Here is a 17,007-nt window from a genome sequence, read left to right on the forward strand (position 1 = left end):
GGCAGGAGCTGATGCAGAGGCCATGGAGGGTGCTGCTGACTGGCTTGCCCCCAGGGCCTGCTCGGCCTACTTGGTTGTAGAACCCAGGACCACCAGCCCAGGGATGGCACCACCCACCATGGGCTGGGCCCTCCCTCATCAATCACTACTTAAGAAAAAGCCTTACAGCTGGAATTTATGGGGAAATTATGAGGTTTCCTCTTTTCAGATGATTCTAGCTTGTGTCAAGTTGACATAAAACTAGCCAGCACAGGGACCATAGGAAGGGGCGACATTTCATCATGGACATTGTCTGAGTCAGCTGTTTGGAGATGCATGGATGGGCTGCAGAATTTGGGACAGAGTCTCCCGGCTGCCTGTGAAGGCAATTTTAGAACCAAGAAGGCCTGGACTATATAGTTGTTACTTAATTTTCTAGAAGTTTTCAGTCCCCTGTAATGTGATATAACTAGTTCAGAGTTTCTCCTAAAACAGCGTTCTGAGGCCTAGGAAGTTTGCAGGGCCCTCACTCCCTACAGGCATATAGACCTCTGACCAGCAGGGTGCTGAGGATCCAGCTTCCTGGATGGGGTTGATCCCACAGTTCTGTGTCCAGATCTCCTTGCTGTGGAGAAAGTTCCTCCCAGGGAAAGGCTGCCAGGAGCCCAGCTCTGGTGCTGAGGAGGCACACCTGCATTTCTGTATCAGGACAGTTCAGTGGAGGTCGGAGCTGCCGGCTCCCCTCCCAGGCGCCTGGCATTGCCTGTTCCACCACCACAGTCTTTCCTTGCTCTCCTTTACAGAGGAGCCTCCTGGCCGTGCTGAAGCTGGCCTTGAACTTGGCTGTGGTAACTTCCAAAATACTGTGTCAGAATACCTTGGTGTCATTGCCTGGGGATCATGCTCCTGTTCCTTTCCTCCCATCTCAGAGGATTAGCTGCGGGCACCCAGCCATGTCACACTTCCGAAAAGAGGGAGGCGGCGATGCTGGAGGAAGCAGCTAGACCACGGTACACGTCCCCAGCCATGTGGCTAGCATTGGTCAGTTGAGTTTAAGCTGGTAGTTCAGTTAACGTGTTTATGACCTGACGTGGGTAGAGAAGGGCAAACTTAAGTTCCCAAAGTGAAGCCCTCTCCTGCAGTCCCACGTGCTGGCACCTCTCTTTGTCGCCAGCCCCGCCTCTTCCTGGAAGCACAGAGGAAGTGTCGAGTGTGCTCGAGTGTTCGAGCACACCAGTCGGTGCTTGGTGGAGATGCACAGGACAGGGCAGAAACGGCACAGATAAGAGGGGCTTCTCGAAGACCCCAGGCTCCCCTCCTTCCGCTCCCCCTCCCAGGTAGATCTGATGGCTCCATCGCTGCTGTGGTTTTTCAAACAACAGAAACAAAGTTTCAGAAAGTAAACGTTTTCTTCTTGATGTCGAATCTTAAAAGTAGCAGAAGTAGTACATCATTAGTACCCACTTTAAACTTTCTAGTCCAAGTAAGGTAGCACAACACTGGTGTAATTGATATTTTAACCAAAGGATTTCTAATATATTACTAATCTTTTAAAAATATCAAAGTAGTTTTACTTTCTTTTAATCAGACTGATATCGACATTTAGTCTCTGCTTCAGCACATCTGAATTCAGAATAGTGTGTGTGTGAGCGTGTGATCGTGTGAGCGTGTGAGCGTGTGTGCGTGTGTGCGCGTGTGTGCGTGTGTGTGTGTGTGTGTGTGTGTGTGTGTGTGAGTGTGTGTGTGTGTGTTTGCCTGTGCTATGCTGTACATTGTATGTGCAGGCTAGGGCTTAGTCTTAAGTTCCATTATACCTTGTTTCTTGAGGCAGGGATTCTCATTGGCCTGGAACTTACTAGTTACTAGGCTGCCTGTCCAGCAAAGCCCGAAGGACCCCCCTGTCTTCATCCTCAAGGCGCTGGGATTACAGATGCCACCGCCATACTCTGCTGGGTTTTTTTTTTTTTTTTTTTTTTCTTCTTGCATCCTAGGGCTTGAACTCAGGTTCCCGTGGTTGTAAGGCAAGCACTTTACTGACTGAGCCCTCTCTCCAGCCCCAGATACTCACATTTCAAATGCTCAGCAGTCACACATAGATACTAGCCACCTCACTAAATGCCTCTAAATATTACTTGTCCATAAATTTACACATTTAGCCCCAAAATAGGAGTTTGTCATGGAGAGGGGTGAGTCACTGGATGAGGTAACATATTTGTGAATGTGTAGGAAGAAAACAAATGATGTTAGTGTAAGCCCAGGTGTACTTGGAAAGTTCACTCCTAAAGTGCTTGCTTGCCTGGTGGCATCTGTGTGTGTCCATGCACCCAAGCATGTATTTCAGAGTAAGATTATTAAATCTTTCACCTGGGACGTGCATGTTGTTAATGCCGGCACTCTGCGTTTCCTCGATGGAGCAGAGACTGTCAAGCCTCCACGGCATGGGCCAGTCAGCTCAGCAGTGCTCAGACCTGAGCAGAAAGGCCTTGTACTCGCGTCCTCTCTGGATGTGTGGAGGAGGACACAGCTTTGTGCAGAACAGAGGAATGAGGCATTGGGTGCATGCTTTTATCATGCTTACTGTCCATGATATGGGGATAGTCGTGGGCGTAGGGCTGGGAGACCGCAGGGTTACTATCTGGGTGACCGTCCTTAATTCCTCTAACTCCCTTGAGCTAGTTCCTCGTTGTCTATGAGATATGATGTGTAGTCTGGCAAAAGATGTGCCAGTTGAGGGGTCAAATTTTACTGAAGCTGAACTGTACATGGCAACTCATGACCCTTGTAACCTGTGTGATGGGCCACTGCTCTGTAGGAGGCCTTGTATATTGAAACCCTTCAATAACCCCATGACAAAGAGAATAGAAAATGCCACTTCACAGATAGGGATATTTACTTATTTTTAAGTTTCTATTACATTTAATTTAGTGTGTGTGTGAGTGTGTGTGTGTGTGTGTGCACGCAAGTTGTGCTTTAGCTGCTGAGTCATGTCTCTGTCCCAGAGAAGGATGCTTAAAGGTTAAGTGAGTACACAGTTTGCTCTAAGACCACATCATCCGTCAGTAAGCAGTAAAGCTAGGGATTTTTGAAAAATAATTTCTAACATGAAATTCTCCAAAGCAGATGGCCTAGTAGAGCGCTCGCCCAGTCGAGTGGCATCGGAACCATCTGGAGGGTTTGCTGAGACAGTGCTGGGCCACCCCAGAGCTGCTGATTCAGGGGTCTGGGGTGAGCTTGCATTTCTAATAAGTTCCAGATGCTGGGCCTGAGCTTTGAGAGGCTCTAGACTGCTGTAATGAACCCCTACACATTGTCTTCCATAGTACTCAATATTTGGGGGACCTGAATTTAAATTCTGGCTGCTCCCCTGCAGCTGGTCTCTGCCGCCCCTTCCCTGCAAGCCTGCAGGAACTTGTGAGCAGAATATCCTGTGGACAGTGCCCTTCGGCCCCAATAGCTTAAGGTAAGTTGTTAGGAAATGGGGCTAAAGCAGGCTTTTAGAGCCTTTTTGCGTAATTGCTTGACCTCTTTGTTTCCGAGTTTCAAAAACAGCTTTCGTTACCTCAGAAGCATCAATAATTTCTAGGCTATGATGTTAACGAAGAAAAAACGAGGTTGTCTGAAAGAGCCTGTAGTATAGATTTGTTATAGAATTATCGATCCCTTCTCGCCTGTAGAAAAACGCGTGCTGGGGTTCCACAGGGCTCCCCTGGGCTCTGTGTGGCTTGTGTCAGAGGAGGGGATGCTGGAAGCACACAGTGTTTGCAAGGGGGCGAGTCCCAGCCCTCTTTGTGTCTCCTCCTGTGACTCCTGGGCACGGGGCAGCGAGTGAGTTCCCTAAATTCCTGTCTTGTCTTCCTCTCTTCATTAATATTCTCAGCAGCGTCCCTGCTGAGCACAGCTGTCTAAATGGGAGCAGTTGCATGGGTTCTGGGTAATTGGTATTAATATCACTATGACGTCAGCCTCCAGCCCAGCATTTCTCTTGTCCATTTTCCAGATGCTGTTGATTACAGTTTTCTACAGTCTTTACTTCTGTTCACTTGAGAAGTAGATTAATAATTTTCAAAAGCCATGTACCCTATAAAAATGACATTTGAAATCCTTACTCTTCATTTGCTGTCACGTGGTTTTGAGATGGACAGCTTTCCTTATGTAGATACGTTTGATCAATAAAACCGCCATTCGGTGACCAGTTCTGTAATTCGAATGCTTTTGAAAGTGCCCTCTAGAGTGAGGCTTGGACGACTTCTTGGTTCTACAAGAGAAAACTGAACTCACAAGTGTGTGGTTGTTGGAGTTAGTCTGCTCTGCAGGTAGCCCTGCGTAGCAGTGAGAAGTCCCTCTGGACGCCCGGGAACCTGGTGCTCCTGTGTGCTGGGCTGCCGTCTTCAGATCCTCGTGGGTTGTGCTTTAACGCTCGGGTTCAAGTGTACTTGACATTTAGGTAAGCTTTATTTGTCGCCTGTGTTTATCACAACGTAGAAATTTAACAGTGCCTCCACGGTGTGGGTGGGAGCCGAGGGGAGACCTGAGCCAGGACTGCCGAGACCCCTCTTAGGGACTCACGGTTCATTCCTTCCCCTCCTCCTGACCCCGCCTGTGACAGGAGGCCTAGGATGGATGATCCTCGAGTCCAGATGTTTGTACAAGCAGGTGGTCCCCGCATCGGCTACTTTTCTACTGCTGAGACAAACACCACAACAGAGGCAACATACAGAAGAAAGTTTGTTTGGACTTAAAGTTTCAGCCAGAGAAGAGTCCATGGCGGCAGAGTGGAGGTGTGGCAGTGGGAGCTGGGGGATCGTGTCCTGAACTGTGAGGGGGACGGGCTCACTGGGGATGTCAGGAGGCTGTGGAAACTCACAGCTCGTCCCCAGTGACATCCTTCCTCCAGCAAGGCCACACCACTGTGCCATCCGACAGGAACCAGGTGTTAACTCTGAGTCCGTAGGGGAGATTCCCTTTCAAACCACCGCATGCATGTACTTATTGTGAAACGTTCCTGACCTTTTTCACAAAAGTGAACTCCAGTGGGGAGCTGGAGAGAGTGCTGTGATTGAGAGTGAGTACTGCTCCTGCAGGGGACCTAAGTGCGGTGGCTGTGAGCCACCTGTCACTCCGGCTCCAGTGCACCTGGACTCTGCACGCTGACACACGCGCACACACACGCACGCGCACGCACACGCACACGTGTGCACATACACACACACACACACACACACACACGCACGCACGCACGCGCATACATACACACCCCTTAAATTTTTTTAGTGTGCTTTCTAACAGCTTCTAGATCTTTCTTACATATGCTAATGAGCACTGTAGAGAAGATCCTGAGTTACAGAATGATAATGGATTGTGTCATGTTTACTGTGATCTCAGAGGTTTGTTGCTTTTGTTTTGAGTCAAGGTCTCACTGTTAGTCCAGGCTAGCCTGGAACTCCAGCCTCAGCCTTGCCAGAATTAGAGGTGTGTTAGCATGCTGGCAGTCTCCCAGTCTTTTTTTTTTTTTTTTCTTTGAGACAGGGTTTCTCTGTGTAGCTTTGCGCCTTTCCTGGAACTCACTCTGTAGCCCAGGCTGGCCTCGAACTCACAGAGATCCACCTGGCTCTGCCTCCCAAGTGCTGGGATTAAAGGCGTGCGCCACTACCGCCCGGCTCTCCCAGTCTTAATGTCATGGAACTGTTATTCGGTGAGAGGTCATTTTCCCTGCTGGAAGGTTGTGTGTCTCTCCGTTCCCATGCTTCTCCTGTGTGTGGCCTCCTCAGAGCTCTTCTCCTTACAGTCCACTTGCTCATCTGGCTTCATTTTGCCCCACATGCTGTAGACTGGAGGTGAGCACCCCGGGTTTGAACTAGTCCTTGCCCCGCCCCCCAGCTGAATATTTGCATGCATTTTAGAGAAAGACTGAGAACTGTACAAGACATGGGAGCAAGGGTCCCTCATCGGAGCCATGCCTTTGGCCAGTGCCACCCATGCATTCAGAGGAAGCTGGAGGAGACTGTTAGTCATCTCTTGTTCCTTAAGCAGTGGCTCACAGTTTCACTGTTCACATCAGGCAGCAGCCACGTAGAACATAGTAGCTTTTGTTTTCTCCCTCACATTGGATTTCCAGTAAACCTGAAGTATCCTGCACATTAGTGCCCCACCTCTCGCCTGCTGCACGCCCCTCCACCCCTCACAGACCCACTGTTTTGAGCAACACGTTGCTTTGTGAACTCTTTGTGCCCAAGGAGAACCTGTTGTAAAGTCGATGGAGCTGAACTGTGTAGCTTCCTTCTGGGGTTTTGGCAGTTGGGGTCGGGGCACCGGCCTTTTCAATTCATCAGCTTGTATTTTTCAATCCCCCTCTAATTTTGTAAGCTTCAGGTTGCCCCAAATCCATGTGTACCTGTGAGCATGCACACTGGCGTCCACCCTTATTCTCTGCTGCTTGGTTCAATCCCAGAAGCTTCCTTTAGGAAGCACCATGTTGCGGGTCCCTCACTCACCCCTGACAGTGCTGCATGGTGTCAGGTGTGGTTCCAGGTACTGGAGATGCCTTAGCTCGAGGCAGATATAATAACCTCACTGCAGTCAGGTCAGAAACCCCGTCTGTCCTGGACCCCCACCATTGTTACTCATCCTGCCCTTCTCGTTCACAGACAGATCTGTCTCTCTGGCTGTGAACTCTTTTGGGCAGAGGCTGTATCCTCACCTCTGTGTCCCAAAGATCTGTCATGGCGCACAGGGACAGGTTCGGTAAATATCTTCGGAGAGTACGGATGCATCTCGATAACAGCGTTTGCACACCAGGAAGGGCGGCTGTCCGTTGTCTATGCTCTCTCTAGTCTCAGGAAAACAAGGGCTCCTCAAATCCCACAACTTCAGGAAGCTGGGAGTAGGAGTTAATAAACAAGACTCTCACGTAAGTGGACAGACAGTATGGGAAGGCCCAGGCTTGTCACCTGGTTCAGAAGCACATCCCTGCTCTGTCCGCATCCCCAGCAGATGTCTTGGAAAACAGACTAGGTTTCATGGCTTTCATCCTCTTGAAGAGAAATCAAGGGAAGTCCTAAATTCTTCATGAGCAAGAATGATGAGTTTCTCATTTCTCAGTAGAGCCTACCAAGAGTTGCCACTTCCTCTGTTTGCTATTTTAAGAAGTGGTGTTCAGGATCTCATGTGTTAACATCCAGACCGAGACAGAAGAAATGTCTAGAAAGTTCACAGGAAGCCCTTAATGGCTGAGGAAGAACAGTGGGGTTACTCTGTTAGTTTTTGAGGCTCGCTCTTCCCGTGGCTTGCAGACCTTGTGTTGGACCTTAACTGAACTATGTTGTGGATGAACGCTTTCTAGGTTGTCTGCCTTCCACAGGCATCCGATTTCCCCAGGACTGGGAATATTTCCTGGTTTGATTACCTGTCCACCTGGAATTCTGGTGTGCATGAACATGGGTCATCTCATCCAAGGAAGCATGTGCTGTGGGAGGCGTGGTTCAGAAGGCCTGGAAGAGTGTTTAGCGCCGGGCACAGAGGCCTCACCATCCTTCATCCGTGAGCACAGTAGGGTGTTTCTGCACTGACAGACAGCTCCTGTGTTCAGTACCCTGGAAATGCTGTGATTTTCCTGTGCAGAGCTAACTTGTACTCATGTAGTCCCTGGAGATGAGGAGCACTCTCTAGGCCGTTCTGATCCCATGGCCCTTGTATCAAGCCATTCCTGTGGGACTCTGTGTACTGGGTGGCTTTGTTCGTCAGCTTGACATAACCTAGAGTCATCAGAGGAAGGAGCCTCAGCTAAGGAACTGCCTCCTTAAGATCCAGCTGTGGGGCATTTTCTCATTTAGTAATCAATGGGGGAGGGCCCAGCCCGTGGTGGGTGGTGCCGTCCCTGGGCTGTTGGTACTGGGTTCTGTAAGAAGGTGGGCTGAGCAAGCCATGGGAAGCAAGGCAGTAAACAGCACCCCTCCATGGCTGCTGCATCAGCTCCTGCTTCTGGGATCCTGTCCTGTTTGAGTTCCTGTCCTGACTTCAGTGATGAACAGCAATGCTGAAGTGTAAGCCTAATAAATCCTTTCCTCCTCAACTTGCTTTTTGGTCATGGTGTTTTGTTGCAGCAATAGAAACCCTAAGACAGACTCCTTGGACTCCATATTTTTATCCTTGATGAGGAGACCATTTATAGGTCATGGACCTGTCTGACCCCAGCAGTATTCAACAAGTATATCTTGCCCTGATAAGTGCCGCATAACAAGCAGCATACTCTTTCTCTTCCCCTGAAGGCCACACCCTGCCGCCTTTGTGGGATTACTCTAACAGGACTGCCTTTCTGAGCACCTCAGTCGCCACCCCCCCCACCACACGAACTGCATCAATAGTCAGTTCAGCTGATAATGTGAGCTTTATATCAGCTTTGTGCTCAGCCCCTGAATATCAGTGTCATCTCTATTATAGTTTTCTCTGTTAGGTCCTTTGTCTTTCTGTCTTTGTGCATGTCCCTGCCATCCTTGACTGTTGTATTTCATATGTTCATAGACAGTGGAGGAAATTATCTGTGAGTCGATCGGTACGTTGAATATATATGAAGCGTTCACTAAAAGAAAAAAGAGACGTGCCCTGCAAGCAGTGATTGAAGTATACTTTATAATAATAAGGTACACCTCGTGTGTGCCCATGGACTGCCAGGCCCTGCCTTTGATGTGTGTCAACTCAGCTGCCCAACGGCGGTCCCTGACTCTGTGCTTCTCCTCTCCTGTCACCACTGGTCTGCCTGGCCTTCGGTGTGATCACCTTAGCGGTGCGTGTGGCCCTGTACAGCAGCAGAGCCAGGTTCTGCAGGAGACCGCGCTTATGAGGCCTCCCGGAAGAAAAGGCACCCCTAGTTTGAAAATCAGACAAGGCATGTGTATTCGTTACTTTTTCATTGCTGAAAACAAGAGTGCCTGGCAGAAGAACTTCAGCAAAGGTTTATCATGACTCGTAGTTTGAGGATGCAGTCCCTCATGACGAGGACAGCGCGGTGGCAGGGACCCGAGACATCGGGTCATTAGAAAGAAGCACGGGGCGGTGGCTTGCTCAGCCTCCTTCATCCTTCTGGAGTCTGCAGCTGCAGCCCGTAGGACGGCACCATTCTCATGAACCCCGGTCTTCCCACTCGAGTTAACCCAGCCTAGAAGAGCTCTCACAGACATGCCCAGAGGTTTGCCTCTGAGCTGGTTCTAGACCCTGCCACAGCATGGAAGCAAATGCTTCTTTAGACTTTCCTTCCCACTTCACCTAACCTGATAGAGAATATCTCCCATGGGGTGCCCAGGGGTTCGCCTCCCAGGTGGTACTAGATCCGGCCAGGATGACAATACAAACTGACAGGGCATGAAGTGAATGAAAATAAATTATTCCTTGTGGCCGAACCTCCCTGAGCAAGTCATATTAAAAGTTTAGCCTGTCCAGGCAGTGGTGGCGCACACCTTTAATCCCAGCACTCTGGAGACAGGTGGATCTCTGTGAGTTCAAGGCCATCCTGGTCTACAGAGCGAGCTCCAGGACAGCTAAGACTACACAAAGAAACCCTGTCTCGAAGGGAAAAAGAAGTTCTGTCAGAGAGAAGAAAGAGTTCTGGTTGACGGAGGCCCAGTCATAATCCAGTCTCACTGGCTGTTCCAGACCATTAACTTAACTTGTTGGCCTAGGTGTTGGGTGGGCTAAGTGTGGTCACATGAGTGAAACCTCTTGAATGTTGCACTTTGGCACATAAAAGCAAGGCACTGCTTACATCTTCAGTGTTGTGTCTGGTTACTGAATACCTCCCAGATGACTTCTAGGGAGACTGAGTCACCTAGTTAATGAAAGCAGTATCCAGTGTCCTGACTAGGTAAAATGACCCTTGACATTAGAAAACAAACCTTTTGAGCAACTCAAACTTTACCAAATGATTGAGAAATAATTACTGAACGCCTTTAATAATTGTAAGTGTATTATTTGTGTTGGTGCATGGATAGGAAACACATAAATATGCGAACATGGAAAAGTAATATATGGAATTATTATAATAAATTACTGTTATTTTTTAAATCCATTCTTTGTCCTTTTGCCCCTGGCCGCTTTTGAATTCCAGGAGCAGAGCTTATGAGTTTGACACAACCCAAAAGACCGAATATTTATTTTCTGGCTGTTTACAACGTTTTCCGATTTCTGTTCATAGAACACAAGTGTTGGAGATCCTGGGAGCAGTGTTCCCAAGGAAAGAAGAAACTTGGAATGTCCCACCCACTACCTGGGGCTAAGATTCCGGCCTACTCAGAGTGTGGTCATGCATAAGGGATGTCAGAGAGTGTTGAGGTGACAGACTGCAGCTGATGGGCAGGGAGCCACCCCAGTGACACGGGTGAGGCTGGAGCAGGATTTCCTGACTTCTTGAGGAGTGCCAGAGCAGCCTCCTGGTGGGTGTACGCCTCTGGGTCTTTCCAGAAAGTCCCCTGGCTGCTGTCTTGTAAGAGCAAGGTGGAACAAAATGTAAAGCCCAAACAAAACAAAACACACGAAAGACTGTAGGGAGACAACCCTTTCTCAGCAGTACCTTCCAGTACCTTCTGCTAGGGCCTCCACTGTGTCTGTGTCTTGAGTCTGAAGGAACCTCAACCCTTCTGTGGAGTCTGGTGGAGCTGATGGCCATTTTGTGAAGGGACAGAAGGTAGATGTTCCCATTAGCCTGGAGCCTGGACAGGTGGTTGTTCATGGCTGTGTGTTAGACCCCCTTGTAAGCTGGGGATGGGGTGGGGTTGATGCCGCTCTGAGGGAGTTGTCCATCTTGCCCCTTGGTAATGGAATTTTAGAAAACTGCGCTCATGTTTGGGTTTTGTTAGGCGTATGGAGATGGCTTCTAAGGCGAATGTTGTTAATTATGACGTCCGTTCATTTGCCAGCCAGTGTTTATTGACTGGCTGCTAAGTGCAGCACAACAAACAGAAATAGAAGAATAAATTTTTTAAAAGTTGACTTAAAATCATTTGGAGAATTTTTTTCCTTGTGGCAGTTCTTATTTTAAAAATAATCACTTTGTGTGAATTGTTTGGAGTCTTACATTTTGTAGGCACTGCCTGAGCTTTGGCTATCCCAGACTAACGACTACCTAGACGTTTATGATACCTAGCTCCAGTGTTTTGATTTTGCATATTTTCCAGCCTCTGCTGGTTAAATATACACTTCTTTGGGTTCTGAACTTTTCTTAGAATGTAAAAATATCTTTGTCAAGTCTGCTTGGGTTAAATAATGGAAGTTAAATGTGAGCTTTTACTCACATGTTTGAGTTGTCTGGCTGCTGCTTGGACAACTCCAGTCTCAGGGCCTAACCACAGTACACTTTCAGTTCTCACTCAAGGCGTATTTCAGTGCCTAGGGGCTCTGCAGGGTGACTCAGCATCCAGATGTTCCAGATGTGCTCTCTCACAGAGCTCCCTTCTCCCTGCAGGCCACTGCTGGGGCCAAGGTGTAGGTGGCCACATCTCTTCTGCTTATAGATCATTGGCCAGAAAGACAGTCATATAGCCACATCTAGCCAAAGGGAGCCTGGGAAATGTAGTTTAATTGTATTGAAAAGGAACCCAGTGCATCTTCAGTTACAATTCTCATTTAAATGCTGCATATTGGATGTCTTTAGATATTTCCTAGATATAAATTGTCACTTCAGTATATATAATGTTCACTGAGACCATGTGTTTTAGATCTTGTATTAATAGTTTAAAAATAATTTTGCAGTGATTTGATAATGATGGATTTAATTACTTTGTAAAATTTGTAAAATTTTTCATTTATTCTGTGTGTGTGTGTGTGTGTGTGTGTGTGTGTGCACATGTGTATGTGTATCACATATGTGCTTGCTTACTTTCACCACAACACATGTGTGAAGGTCAGAGAACTTCCAAGAGTTGGTTCTTTCCTTCTACCATGTGGGTTCCGGGGATTGAACTCAGGTCGTCAGGCTTGGTATCAGGTGCCTTTACATGCTGAGCCATCTTGCTGGCCCTGGATTCAGTTACTTCTTATAATAGATACATATACATATAAAATTTTAGTGGCTTTGTATAGCACACACACATACACTTAATACGTATATACTTGTGTCTATTTTGACACTCTGTAATATATAGTTACTTGAATATGGACTTCTGCCTGCAGCATAGATGTGCCCCACAAACGTGCTGGCAATGACGGTGTTCGAGAAAAGGGAGTTTTACTAAAAAGGTTGTTGGAAGTAGCTGGAAGAGGCTCAGTATCTTTCATTTCCCGTGGGCTTTTTACCATTCCCTGGAGTTCACTCCCAGAGGGTGTGAGTAGTTATTCTTGCCTGCCTGCTTTCAGTCCAGCTCATGTGTTTGTAGGTTCAGGCAGTGTGTATGTTGTGAGTATGTAGTATTTCAGGGGATTGGGTGGTGGCCCAGAGGGTCCCACGGAGTGTTCTATGAATTGGTCCTGGAGGGACATTTAAGGCCTGGGTCAGGATGCGTCTACAGTGGCAGGCTATGGCTGGTTCTCTCAACAGGGCAGTTCTTATGGAACTGTGGTTAGAAATGGCTGGAAATCCCATCAGAATGCAGACCTCTTGTTTGCCTAAATAAGTGAATGAGCATCATTCTGGCTGGGCAGGGTGCCATGAGAAGTGTCTCTTTTCCCTCTGAAAACAAATGTGTTCTCATTCTGTTTCTTTTCAGTAGTGAAGTCAGTGCAGTTATTGTAGAAAAGTTGGGAAATGTCACGGTCTAGATAGATAAAGTCCTTTCTCTTAAGGCACCTTTCTCAAGTAAGCCGTGATGGCTCCTGAGAAGCCATCCTGGGCCCAGGGCCATGAGCCACATGCCGAGTTCAGGCCAGCCTGGAGTTACAGTGTGAGACTCTGTCTCAAACAAACAAACAAAAGGGTCTATCTGTTGCTAAGGGTATCTCGGTGACTGTGACTTCCCTTTGGTCTCCTAGGCAAAGCCAAAGCTCATCGAGCCACTTGACTATGAGAATGTCATCGTGCAGAAGAAGACCCAGATCCTGAATGACTGTCTGCGGGAGATGCTCCTCTTCCCTTACGATGACTTCCAGGTGAGTGACCGCTCCACTCTCCACAGAGCCATGTTATTGTAGAAGAGTGGGAAATGTGATGGTATAGAGTCGATCAAACACATTTTTCTATATATTGATGTACTGTTTGATTGGTGAACTCATGGTTTTTCAAGAGAGGACCAGAGCCAGTCTTGGTGGCGCAGGCCTCTCTGTTCCTATTTAGCTGGGAACAGAAGGAAGAGGAGGATCCCATGTTCAAGGACTGACTAAGCCACAGAGGGAGTTCAAAGCCAGCCTGGACAATGTAGTGAGATGGGTAGCGCACTGCCCTAGCGTGTGTGAAGCCTTCTCCTTCAGTCCTAGCAGCGTAAGAGGAAGGGGTTGTTAAATAAAAGAGAAAATGAATATGATTGTGTGCCTTATTATGACGTCATATTTTTAGTGGGATTAATTATTCATGTTATATATATACATATATATATACACATATGTTTATATGTATGTATATGCAAACTCTGGGTTGACCTAGAGGATACAAGTGATTCTTATGTCTTAGAAGATTATTTTAGATTTTGAATCACTTTTTATTTTTTGGTTTTTTGAGACAGGGTTTCCCTGTGTAGCTTTGCACTTTTCCTGGAACTCACGGAGATCCGCCTGGCTCTACCTCCCAAGTGCTGGGATTAAAGGCATGCGCCACCACTGCCCGGCCTTGAATCACTTTTTTTTTTTTAAAAAAAAAAAAAATCAAACCTAGGACCTCCGAGTGCTAGGCAAGTGGTCTACCACTGAGGTACATCCCCAAGCCTCGTTTGCTATTTTTTAAAGCAGGTATTCTTAGAATTGTCTTAGCAGCAGCAGAGGTTTGTTCCATATCCTGTGGGATGACACTTTGGACCGTGCCGTGAGGTGCCCTGAACCGTGGGTTCCCCAAGAGAACAGTGGTGCTGTGAAGTCCATCTCGGTAGCAGGACGTAGGTGTCATTCCTGGGAGGGAAGCTCCTGCCTCCACTGCTGTCTGGGTGGATGCTTGATGTCTTTTAGCCTCTAGCTAGGTGACAGGCAGGAAGCGATGAGGTCACCGAGGAGCCAAGGGTTAGTCATCCTTCCCTAGTGACCCAGGACCACTGCGGTCTGCTCAGAGGTCTTGTTCCTATTTTGTTCTCCTGGACATTGCCCAACAGTTTCCTGTCCTTTACCTCAGTTTCCTTTACCTGGCTGCTCCTACGTGATGCTGTTACAGTCCAAGCTTTGTCTCCTGCGAACTGAGCTGAAAAACAAACTGTATGTAAATTCTTACATACTTGGAAGAAAATAAAGTCGTTGGTGTTAGAAGCCCCTTCTGGGGCTGGAGAGTGCAGTGGTTAAGGCTGCACTGCCCTTTGTGGTTGTTTTGTTGATTGTTTTCTCCTGACTTCTCTGTGTAGTCCTGGTTGTTCTGAACCATCTGTCTCTGTAGACCACACTCAGATTTACCTGCTTCTGCCTCCCGAGTGCTGGGATTCACCAGCCCGGTTTTGCTTGGCGCCCTTGCAGAGGATTGGAATTCAGATCCCACCCAGCACCTGTGTTTGAGGGCTCACAGCTGTTTGTAACTCCAGCTCCAGGGCATCTGGCACCCCTGCTTGTGTCCACAGGCAATGCACACACACGTGCAAACTCACATACAGACGCATAAAGAAAAAGAACATCTTTTTATAAGTCTTCTCCTTTGTCCTAATCTCACTTTCCAGAATTACCATGTACACTGTTTACTGTGCACACTGTTTTTTGCTTTTTGTTTGTTTTGTTTGTTTGTTTAGAAACTCTCATGCTAATAGCATTTGTTCAGTTATAACCCTTGATGTTCTCCCAACACCAAATTTAAGAGACTTCAGTTTATAGCAGGAGTGAGAATTTCATGAGTGTCTTTTCTTTCCAACTTCTAGAGATGCATATGTCAGCTGGACATGACTGTCTCCTTTGGGGGTGGGTGGGGGCTCTCTGAGGGGTGCAGGATGCAATGGGGTAGAGGTGACTGATTATGTAGTGTTACAGCCACAGGATGCGGCACTCGTGAGTGAGATCCTATCATGGCCCCAAATACCACGCTTTGAAAACGTCCTTTGATGAATAAACCCTGAAACTGAAGGGCACACAGGACAGCACTCTAGAATTCTGCCTTTGGCCCAGGATTTGGCACCAAATGAAAAACAAAGTCAGTTGTTTACAGAGTAGACTCCTTGTTGACAATTTTTCCCTGCAGTACTCTCGGGGAAGCCACAGGTTATCTGAAGCTTCTTAGGCCATGGAGTGTACGCTTTTCTTGGTATTAAGGAATAATTTTGTTGTTTAGTCTTACAACCAAGAATGAAAAGTTGTATTTGTAGACATGAAATAAAATTGCTTAAGAAAGAAAACAAATCACCCAACACACAGTTTTTTTTTTTTTAAGTATCTTAGTATCATCTTCTCTCCCAGCGACAGAGGACCCAGATAGTCAAACATTTGTAGAGTTAAATGATTAAAACGTAAAGGAAATCCATTTATCTCTCGCCCGAAACCATTTCTGTGATATTCTAAGGGACAAAGAGCCTCAGCATCCCTGTTCGGACCAAGAATGAATGAACAAGCGTTGGTTTCTGTTTTAGGAAAATCGTTCTAGAGTCGAAGGAGTTTGAATGTCGGCTTCGGCCCGCATCCTGGCAGCAGTGACGGCCACAGCTGACTTTGGACACTCTTTGTTTTCCTACAGACTGCCACTTTGTCACCAGAGAGACTATTCACACCATCCGTTCTTGCTTGTCTGTCTCAGTGATGGTGCTAACTGTCTAATTAGTGTAAGTTAATGACTTAGCCATGCCACCACATCTTGTCTCTGTTTTCTTAGGTGGTAAGGAGCATCACTAACACTGTATTTCTAGAGACAACGCAAACGTTTGATCAGGGAAAAGCGTCTTTTTTCATACAGAAAGGGGATGATGAGGTCAGGAAATGGGTTGGATGGCAAGCCCAGTGCGTGAGGATGCAGCAGTGTTCTTCACTGAGCACCAGTAGTTAACAGTTAAAAGCAATAGAACTTGTGTAGGTCTCTGCCAAGCATGCTCAGATGACGATTTCTACAACATACGTGTGCACAGTAGTGCTGCCTTTGCGTGTTTCCAGGTGGGCATGCCGACAGTGAACCCCTGTGCCTCAGATCTGAGGACATCCCAGTGGTCTCTGGAAAATGAATTGTGTGGAAAAAAGGCTGTCAGGTAGATGTACTTACCCAAGGATGAAGACGTTAAAACAGAAGGCTGAGAAATATGAAATGTATTTTAAAAAATCAAGAATAATTCTTCATGTCAGGTAGTTACAAATGAAATGATCTTCCATGGCTAGGAACAGGGGTGTCACAGGGACAGGAGTGTCACAGGGACAGGAATGTCCCTGGAGAGGTTTGTTAAGACTCTAGTGCTGGTGCTTTGGGTCTGTACTGTGTCTGTCTGTCTTGGCTCTGTGGTTCTCCTGGCCAGCAGTTTCTGGGGATCCTTTAGAAGCCAATTGAAATCTCACGTCCTCTGAAGCTACTGAAGTCCACGGTCCCTTTCCCTGACTCTTCCCCCTTACTGTGTCTATAAATACTTAGCGCGCTGTACAGCCTGCCATGGGTGCTGCTGTCCTGCTGTGACCACTGTGGACCTCAGGAGGCTCGGTCAAGTACCACTTTTCTGTGTTTCTGTCCTACCTGCCGTCCTCCTCTCTGTCCGCACAGATGTGTAATCCCTCATATATGGAGCATTGGGATTGGATATATGTTGAAAATGCCTATCAGATCAGTGATTCAACATGGTGAATGCCAGGTAACTTCTTAAGTTAAAAAATGTAGATAGGTTGGGCATGGTGGCGCTCATCTTTAATTCTGGGACTTGAGAGACAGAGGTGCAGGCAAGTGCCTGTGAGTTCAAGGTCTGCCTGCTCTACATGGCAAGTTCAGGCCAGCTAGGGCTGCATACTTTCTGATGGTTAATGGGTCTT

General features: G+C 47.3%; 1 protein-coding gene across 30 annotated transcripts in view; it reads left to right on the top strand.

Moving 5' to 3' along the window:
- The window catches only part of Dock9 (dedicator of cytokinesis 9), a 269,995-nt gene that overhangs the window by 108,158 nt on the left and 144,830 nt on the right, over positions 1 to 17,007 (top strand). For all 30 annotated transcript variants that reach the window (XM_037208305.1, XM_028868260.2, XM_028868248.2 and 27 more), the window contains exon 2: positions 12,931 to 13,047. In XM_037208305.1, coding sequence (XP_037064200.1) covers positions 12,931 to 13,047 — 117 coding nt within the window. The remainder of the gene's footprint in view (positions 1 to 12,930; positions 13,048 to 17,007) is intronic.

Source organism: Peromyscus leucopus, chromosome 9, assembly GCF_004664715.2.
Source record: "Peromyscus leucopus breed LL Stock chromosome 9, UCI_PerLeu_2.1, whole genome shotgun sequence".
Classification (NCBI taxonomy): domain Eukaryota; kingdom Metazoa; phylum Chordata; class Mammalia; order Rodentia; family Cricetidae; genus Peromyscus; species Peromyscus leucopus.